The sequence below is a fragment of the Littorina saxatilis genome, linkage group LG9, assembly GCF_037325665.1.
Source record: "Littorina saxatilis isolate snail1 linkage group LG9, US_GU_Lsax_2.0, whole genome shotgun sequence".
Lineage (NCBI taxonomy): Eukaryota > Metazoa > Mollusca > Gastropoda > Littorinimorpha > Littorinidae > Littorina > Littorina saxatilis.
Genome location: NC_090253.1, coordinates 11,046,181 through 11,055,741, shown reverse-complemented (window position 1 = coordinate 11,055,741; position 9,561 = coordinate 11,046,181). Strand labels below are relative to the sequence as shown.

Here is a 9,561-nt window from a genome sequence, read left to right as displayed (position 1 = left end):
GTACTTTCTCATGTTCATTATGTTCATCCTCATGCATTCGTGGTAACCCTTTCATTGTTCCATCCATCGTCACCCCCATATTTCACCCAACTGGGAACTATTAAATATTTTCATTTAGTTACATCGGTGTTCTGTGAGTGCTGTGTGGTGTGGCCAAAGTTTTTGTGTGAAAAACTAAACATGCAAACGTGCATGCACGCGACAATGGCGAGCTTGCCAGGATAAATCCTCTTAGAATTCAAGGAATTCACTTCATTTTTTGTCCTTGGCCACACTTCCCATACACTGGACACTGATGTACTGTAGTTAATTAGCTTTTGTTGTTGTCTGGTAACTGTGGGTGGTTGGAGGGGCCCGAGGGTTAGCATCAGGCCTTGTGGGTTGCCTGTCCTTGTTGCCAGTCAGCTGTGCCTTGTTTTGATTTTTCATGTTTTGGCTAACCGTTTGCTAGTTGGTTCTTGTTTATGGAACTTCGTTCTGGTCGTGTTCTTGATGATAGTGCTATCATGGCGTCTAGGACGGAAAGTAGTTCGGATAGGATTGCTAGGTGGCGTTCACTTGCTGAGGAGCTAGGTGTTAAATCTACCAGTATTCCTGAGTTTATTGCCGAGCGAATGACCCGTGAAGATGCGGAACAGGCTAGGCTAGAGCTAGAGAAAGAGAAACTTGAACTAGAAAGGAAAGCTTATCAGGACAAGCTAGAAGTAGCGCGTCGAGAGACTGATGAGAGAGTTAAGTATGTTCAAGCTCAGCGAGAGACTGATGAGAAAGCCGCGGAAGAAAAACAAAGGCAAGAGAGAGAGGACCATGACCGTAAGCAAAAGCAGGAAGGAGAAGAGCATGACCTTCGCATGCAACTCCTGCAGAGAGAGTCGGAAAGTAAGAGGGTGAAGAGAGGAAGTAGGGATGGAGCTGATAATGAGGGAGATTCCTCAGGTGAAGAAGAGTCTAGTGACCTTCGTGGTTTTCGGCCTTCCATACCGATGTTTGATGAGAGCAAAGAAAACATAGCTACTTGGTTGAAAAGGTTTGAGAGAGTCGCTACCTTGTACAAGTGGAAGAGAAATACGTGGGCAACTAGGGTCTCGACTAGGTTGTCGGGTAGGGCTGTAGAAGTGTACAACACTCTTGATGATGATAGCGCAGACGACTATGACGGTTTGAAGGTCGCGTTGTTAGGCCGCTATCAGCTCACAGCCGAAACCTACCGCCGTCGTCTCAGAACCTGCAAGAGAAAAGAACATGAAACGTTCAGACAGTTCGGTGCTCGCATTGAAGAGAATTTGACTAAGTGGCATGAGCTTTCCGAGATCACAGAACTGAAACAGTTGGTTTTGCTTGAACAGTTCTTGCAGACCCTGAGCGCGGACATGGCCGCGTACGTTAAGGAGAAAAAACCTCAGACGTTAGCCGAAGCAGTTAAGTCCGCTGAGATTCATTTTGAAGCACACCGTGACAGTAAGAAGTTTTTTCAGCATGATCGTGATCAGGGTGGAAAGGCTGGCGTTGGTGAAAAGCAGAAAAGTGGAGATAACTCAGTTGGTACATCCGGTAGGAAGTGTTTCATCTGTGAGTCCCCCAAACATTTGGCTAGAGATTGCCCCAAGAAGAGCAAGTCGACGGGAGCGGTGAATAGTGGTCCTGAGAAGTCTTTACCGCCCGTCAGTGTACCCACTTTGTGTACTCCCTGTAGCCAGCAAGACTACGACCCGAGATGCCTGGTTGTAGTGGATGGTGTTGCAGTGGAGGGGTTGCGTGATACTGGATCTCAGGTTTGTGTCGTGAAGAGTTCATTAGTTTCCAGGTCTCAGTTCACAGGACAGGATCTTGAGGTTTCTATGGCTGAGAAAGACATCAAGAGGCGCTATCCAGTGATTAAGGTTCAGGTTGAATGTCCTTTCTACACTGGTGAGGTTGAGGCTATCGTCATGGATACACCTGTTGCTGATTTCATTGTAGGTAATCACGCCCGGCTGGGTGACTCGATTGTTCTTCCAGTGTACGCTGTGTCCAAGGTTGTGTCAGTTGTCACTCGTGCTCAGGCTGCCGCTGAAGGGAAGAAGTCGACTTTGTTACATGTTGCTGCTCCAGGGCTAGAAACAGTCACCCCTGAGCAGTTGCATGACCTTCAGCGGAATGATTCGACTTTGAAGAGTTGTCGTGAGGCGGCAGATCGCCGAGACGTCAGAACGTCTGGTCACTCCGGTGAAGTTGGGTTTGTTTGGAAGAAGAAGATTCTGTACCGTGAGTATCGCGGTGGTGGTAGCGTCTATACTCAGGTTGTTGTTCCCCAGCAGTTGAGGTTAGGTGTTATCAAGTTGGCCCATGAACCGCCTATGGGAGGTCACATGGGTGTTCAGAGGACACGTGATCGAGTTTGGCAGCAGTTTTTTTGGCCAGGTATGTGCGCAGACATACGTCGCTTTGTGTTGTCTTGCGATCAGTGTCAGAAGGTTTCTCATAAGCCACAGAAGGTACCGTTAGGTAAGATGCCTCTCATCGATACGCCGTTCGAGCGTGTGGCGATCGATCTGGTGGGTCCCATCATCCCTGCTTCTGAGTCTGGTAACCGGTACATCTTAGTGTTTGTGGACTACGCTACTCGGTACCCGGAAGCCATTCCATTGAAGTCGATTGAGGCTGTGAAGGTTGCAGAAGCGATGTGGGCAGTCTGGACTCGAGTAGGAATTCCCTCAGAGATTTTGACAGACCGTGGTACCCAGTTCATGTCCGAGGTGATGAAAGAAGTGGAGCGTTTGCTGGCCATCAAGGGTTTAGCGACTACTCCGTACCATGCGCAAGGAAACGGATTGGTGGAACGGTACAACGGAACACTCAAGACCATGCTACGCAAGCTTGCTCAAGAGAAACCGAAGCAGTGGGATCGCTACATTCCTGCACTCCTCTTCGCTTATCGTGAAGTTCCACAGGAGAGTCTGGGATTCTCTCCCTTTGAGCTTCTATACGGCAGGACAGTGCGAGGACCCATGTCTGTTCTTCGCAACCTATGGACGGAGGAGCAAGTCGATGAACAAGTTCGTACGACTTCTGAGTATGTGGTTGACTTGAGGAACCGGATTGAGGAAACCTGCAAACTGGCGCGTCAGAATCTGTCAGCTGCTGCACAGAAACACGCGGAGGTGTTCAACCGGAAGACAGTGCGAAGACAGTTCCAGCCTGGAGACAAGGTTTTGTTGCTGCTGCCGCAGAAGAAGAACAAGCTGCAGTTGTGTTGGCAGGGACCGTTCGACGTTTTGGAGAAGAAAGGCGAGTCAGACTACAGGATTCGGATCTACGGGCGTGAGAAGCTGTACCATGCCAATCTTCTCAAGTTGTACAGAGACCGACAAAACACTGCGGACCCCTCAGATGGGATACCCACCGTAGCGGTGGCGGTGGTTGAAGAAACTGAGGAGATGATTTCGCCTGATCGGGAACTACCCCTGCCCTGCTTGGAGGGCGAAGAAACGGTGAAGGACATCAACCTGTCTGCTACACTGACTGCCGAGCAACGACGTCAGGTGTTGGAGATTGCGGAGAGGCACGAAAGAGTTCTTACTGATGTCCCCCTTCAGACGCCTTTGGCCGTTTTTGACATGACGGTGGAATCCGCGAAACCGGTTCGAGTGAAACAGTACCCTTTACCTTATGCCAAGGTAGAGACCATCAAGGAAGAGGTGCAGGCCATGAAGAAGTTGGGTGTTATCGAAACGGCTGCTTCTCCCTACAACGCCCCTGTTGTGCTCATCCGCAAGAAGGATGGGAAGGTTCGCTTTTGTGTGGATTACAGGCGGCTGAATGATGTGACAGTCTTCGATGCTGAACCACTCCCAGATGTGGAACACCTGTTCGCTGGTTTGGGTCGAGCGACTTACTTCAGCAAGTTTGATCTTTCCAAGGGGTATTGGCAGATACCCATCCGAGACGACGTCCGTCCCATGACTGCGTTCACCACTCCGGTAGGCCAGTTCCAGTTTACAGTCATGCCGTTTGGACTGAAGAACGCCGTGGCTGTGTTTTCCCGTATGATGAGGGCTTTGCTGGAACCGCTGGGGAGGAACGACGTTCATAACTTCATGGACGACATTCTGGTGGCGACCGAAACCTGGAAGGAACATTTGGCTGCGCTGGAGGCTGTGTTGCGGCGCCTTGAGCAGGCCAATCTCTCTGCCAGACCGATGAAGTGCTTCGTTGGGTTCGAGGAGTTGAGTTTCTTGGGTCACGTGGTGAGGAAGGGTGAGATCTTACCTGAGGACAACAAGCTGCAGAAAATTGACGAGGCTCCGGTTCCAGAGACCAAGAAGCAAGTTCGGGCGTTCCTTGGTCTAGCCGGATACTACCGGAAGTTCATCCCAAATTTCTCTGCAATTGCTCTGCCGCTCTCTGATCTGACAAAGAAGAATTCTCCCAACACCGTGGTTTGGACAGCCGAGTGTGAGAAGGCATTCAGGGCTCTGAAAGCCAGGCTGACCTCAAAGCCAGTTTTGCAACTGCCGGATCTGTCACAGCCATTCACGCTCCGGACAGATGCCTCTGATCATGGACTGGGAGCTGTGCTTATGCAAGAAAAGGATGGCGTGTTCCACCCTGTCGCCTACGCCAGCCGGAAGTTGTCCACCCCGGAGAGCAAGTACTCCACCATTGAACGTGAGTGTCTGGCCGTTGTATGGGCTACCCAGAAGTTCCAGCCATTTCTGTACGGACAGACGTTTGTGTTGGAGACAGATCACCAACCACTGCGTTACCTGCAGACAGCAAAGGTGGTGAACAGCAGGCTCATGCGCTGGAGTTTGTTGTTGCAAGCCTACAGTTTCACCGTGCGGGTGATTCCCGGTAGTCGCAACGTGGGAGCCGACTACCTCAGTCGGGCATGCGTTGAGGAGGGATCTTTTGCAGTGTAGACAGATGTCTATGCTTAACTTGGGGGGCATTGTCGCGGACAGTTGTATGTAGTTATAAGGTTCCTTGGTCGGGCGTTGCTGACAGGTACCTGCGTCAAGGTGGGAAGACCGGTAGCTGGGCTTAGCTCAGTGATTCGCGCCTTGCACGCTTTGCACGCATTGCACGGGACGTTCACGGTAAGCTGCGCGCTATTTGTAGGGTTCACCGTTTACCTGGTTGCTGACTGAGAAATTCATAGGCATTCTTTTTTCTGTCTCGGCCGAGACCAGATGTTTGTTCGAACGGCTTCGAAATTCGTGTGTGAATTGTCGTTTGAGTTCGAAGTTATTTTCAGTAGTAATGTACGTCTACTGTGGACTTTGTTAAAGTCGGTTGCGTAAAGTGCGCGATGTTTTTTCATTAGCCTGTGTGAGGTAAGTCAAATTTCTTGGTCTAATTGGATAGACTGTTGTCAGTTTTTGCTGAAGGTGAATTAGCGGCCGGTGGCAGGGGACAGGGAACCTACATTAGTTACCAGTTGTACTGTTTTGTCTCGTCTTTGTGTTGTTGTAAATAGTGTTCATCATAGTGTTTAAAAGGAAATCATTATAATGGTAAATTATATGGTAGAAGGAAACCAAAGTTTAGTCATTGTGCTTCCTCCTCATCCCTAATAATGATGTCTATTGGAGGAGGAAGTCACGTGTCTTATATTTTTGGGGAGAATATTGACTTTGGCCTTCTAGGCTTTCAGTGTTTACTGTCGAAGACAGACCGGACGGGAAGGTGCAAACCCTAGCTTCACAGCATGGAGGAGGCACCACCACGCTGCTGCTTGAGCAGCCAGTTTGGACTCTCGCATCGTCACCCCCACGCTGCTGAGTGAGCAGCCCCTCTGGACCATCTCCGAGGCTTCATTACGCTGTTTTGAGCAGCTATCTTGTAACGTCACAGCGGCGCAACCACGCTGCTGTTGGGCAGCAACATCGAACCGGCGCCGTCGCTGCAGAGTGTGTGCCGTGTGACAGCTCTTAACTGGGCTGATTCTCTCACCCCCGCGACAGAGACGCAGGTGTCGACCCGAGGGCGCACCCCCCCCCTGAATTCGTCGAACGTGTAGATAAGTACTTTCTTACGATAGATATCATTTATGGAATGAGGAGGGCCTTTATGACGTACGTGCTTTGTGTTTGACTGTCCTGATTGTCTCGTATGTCGTTTGTTGACATTATTTTGACTGTTGTGTACTTTCTCATGTTCATTATGTTCATCCTCATGCATTCGTGGTAACCCTTTCATTGTTCCATCCATCGTCACCCCCATATTTCACCCAACTGGGAACTATTAAATATTTTCATTTAGTTACATCGGTGTTCTGTGAGTGCTGTGTGGTGTGGCCAAAGTTTTTGTGTGAAAAACTAAACATGCAAACGTGCATGCACGCGACAGTGGGAAAGTACCGATATTATATTTTGTAAACACAATATTTATGCTTGGACGAGAATGCAGGTGAACTTTCTAGTCCTGTCAAAACAAGTTGTTTACCATGCTGTTTTAGTCGTGAGTTCGTGGCGTTCGTTCGGATTAAATGCGTCGGCGCTTTTGATGTACGTCATAGAGAATGTCGCTAGTTTAGTCCATGCACGGCTCGTATAATGACTTTGTATCATGTTCGGTCTGGAATATTCTCGAGATTGAGTATTTACTATATATGCCAGCGCGATTTGAATGTTAAAAAGCTTCTATTTGAGTTCTGCTACGTTGTGCAGTTGTATGTATTGAATGCTGAATAAATCCTCGAACTCAATTTGACGAGTTGTTTTCTGCTGCTGCGAAGACGGGCGACGTAGAATAAAAGAACACAACTATACGACGTTTGAGAACTTGTGGCAATCTCAAGTGTCGTGTAACACTGTGTTTGTGTCTGTCTGTGTCTGTCTGTGTCTGTCGGTGTCTATCTGTGTCTGTCTGTGTCTGTCTGTCTGTGTCTGTTTGTGTCTGCCTGTCTGTCTGTGTCTTTCTGTCTGTGTCTGTCTGGGTATGTGTCTGTCTGTGTCTGTCTGTGTCTGTCGGTGTCTATCTGTGTCTGTCTGTCTGTGTCTGTTTGTGTCTGCCTGTCTGTGTCTGTCTGTCTGTGTCTTTCTGTCTGTGTCTGTCTGGGTATGTGTCTGTCTGGGTCTGTCTGTGTCTGTCTGTGTCTGTCTGCGTCTGGCTGTGTATGGCTGTGTCTGTGTTTGTCTGTCTGTGTCTGTCTGTCTGTCTGTGTCTGTCTGTGTCTGTTTCTGCGCCCACCTAAGTGTCGTTGTGGCTGTGTTCCATAGGAGTAAGCGCGCATATAAAATATTATGAGACAGAGACAGAGACAGACGGGAGAGAGAAGGGAGAGAGAGAGGGAGAGAGAGAGCGAGGGCGAGAGAGAGAGAGAGTAATGGGAGAGAGAGAGAGAGAGAGAGAAACAGAGACAGAGATTATTCGTATTTCTGTGCTTGTTAGAAGGCGTACGTCTATCACGTACGTTACGACAGAACCCAAGAAAATAATAGCCTCGTATTTTGCAGCCGATGTGTGGCAATGGACCATTGCTTGATGTTTAAGGGGAGGTGGGCCAGTGCACTACCTTTTTTTTAATTTTGAATGTTTTATTGTGTCTGAATGTTATTTTATGAAAGAAATGAACAAATGATGACAAAGAATAGTCACTTTTTGTATTTTCGGTTGCTGGTTTTTGTTTTACGCGACAAAAACAGTCAAAATACAGACAAAAATGGAGTACAGGAGATACACGGATTTTCATCAGATGTGATTGTCACACTTCTAATTATTGTTTTATTTTATCCTTCTGGGTATGCTCTAGGGGATTACGAAGCAGATCTTGTTTATTATATTTATATTTGGAGTTAGGAACACTTCTTTGTTACAACTGTCAAACTTTAGGGTAACGCTTGCGAAATTATTTTTTGAAATAATCTGGATATGACTATAATAAAATTTCAGCAAAATCCCTTCGTAATCCCCCAGAATGTTATATTCTGTACAAAAGAAAATATTGCTCTAGCTAAATTACAGCCAGAGAAATCGCGTAACCCAAGACGTAACCGTAGGCAAAATGGCTGAACTGAGAAAAACGACATTGAAGATTGAACACCACAGAAACACTATTGAAACAGACACACAAGGACAAAACTGTGTTATGAATGAACAGCTTAGTTTATTTGAATTGCAATCTACTTAGCCTTTAGCACGCCAGCAGAGAATTTATGCGTCCATCCCTTCTTTCCCTCTGTCAACCAGCATGGGGATACTGCCCCAGCGCTAAACGTGTATCAATGACCCGATTCTCGTTTGTATTTGCATGCGAGAATAACGGTATTTTTAACGGTAACTTACTTGAGCCAGAACGAGACTTATTTCCTTCCGTTATCTCGTCGATTTGTTGGTTTCCTCGAAGTTTTCTGCTTTTGTTTTTACATCGATACAGTACTTTGGTGCTTCGACAAGCAAGATGGAGGATGATGAGTTTGAAACTTTCGTTTGAGTTGTTTTTTGACAACAAATCGTACGTGGAATCTGAACAATTTACTGAGGAAGCTCTTCGCAATGAACTGTGTATCGCGGTGAAGAAAATGACACAGTTCGTCAAGACAGTGACGGAATTTACGAAAGTGCAGATTGATACAAACAGTTGCTGATCCAGTTTCGTTCGGGAAATGGCAGGCCCAGCAAACATTACCGATAATCTGACTGATGTTGGATACTTTCTCCTGTTTTTGTTTTTTTGCGTAGCAAATGCTCAACTTGCTTGTCGAGGAGATACTGCACAGAAACTGACTCAAATTCAGCGCAAAGCAAGCCAGTGCTGAGACGTAAAAAGTGTGCTGCATGGCGTGTTCGGAAATGGCGACCTGTGGATCTGCGTGGAGATCAAAGCTTTCCTCTGTATCGGAAACACCGACAGAATCCAAACTTTGGCCTAGTACCAGCGGAACTACTTGTTGTTGCTAACCGAACTAATAAAGACATTGTCCTCTTTCTTATTTCGAGCCATTGTTATCGTATCAAAGGTTGTTTCTCAAGGAAAAATTCGCTTTCGGTTGTCACCGATCGTTTGATGTGTAACCAGGATGTTGTAAAACCGAGTGAACTTCGGGTGTTCCCGTCATGGCCGAGTGTCTCTTCGGTAGTTTCCGTATGCAAAATTCGTAAGCTGAGCATGCGCACTCACAAAGTAAACTGGTTCCCGATTTCGGTTTATGAAACGAACCAATGGATGTCGAGTACCTTCCAAATAAGGACATTTCCGTTCGATTACGATTGCTGCCTTTGCAACGGACAAGTGGCTGAGTGAATGGAACATTCATCAAAACACTGATGTCATGTTATAGGTCAAGAGCTGCTGCGCAGTTTTGTATGTCGTGAATGCACTGTTTTGCTGAGGACAAAGCCGTAACTAGCCTTTGAAATGAGACATTTTTTGGCGGGGGAATATCGACTACAGAAGACAATCAATGCCACACATGTTCACATTTTGTCTTTATTGACAGATAAATAGGACACTTTTGACAAAAACACCGACACACATGGATGATAGGTATGTTATGGAAACATAATCTGCTAAAATATCCAAAACAGTGTTTTGAACGATTTGGTCAATTTTGCACTGGCCCACCTGCCCTTAAATTG

At 47.1% G+C, this 9,561-nt stretch overlaps 1 protein-coding gene across 1 annotated transcript; it reads left to right on the top strand.

Moving 5' to 3' along the window:
* Positions 1-506: 506 nt before the first annotated feature.
* LOC138977089 (uncharacterized) lies at positions 507-4,901 on the top strand. Its single transcript, XM_070349999.1, has one exon. It carries the CDS (start codon positions 507-509, stop codon positions 4,899-4,901), a length of 4,395 nt encoding a protein of 1,464 aa, XP_070206100.1.
* The last annotated feature ends 4,660 nt before the right edge of the window (positions 4,902-9,561 follow it).

What these genes read in the sequence shown, in the direction of transcription:
- LOC138977089 (XM_070349999.1), top strand. Translation starts at nt 507, where the DNA reads ATGGCGTCTAGGACGGAAAGTAGTTCGGATAGGATTGCTAGGTGGCGT.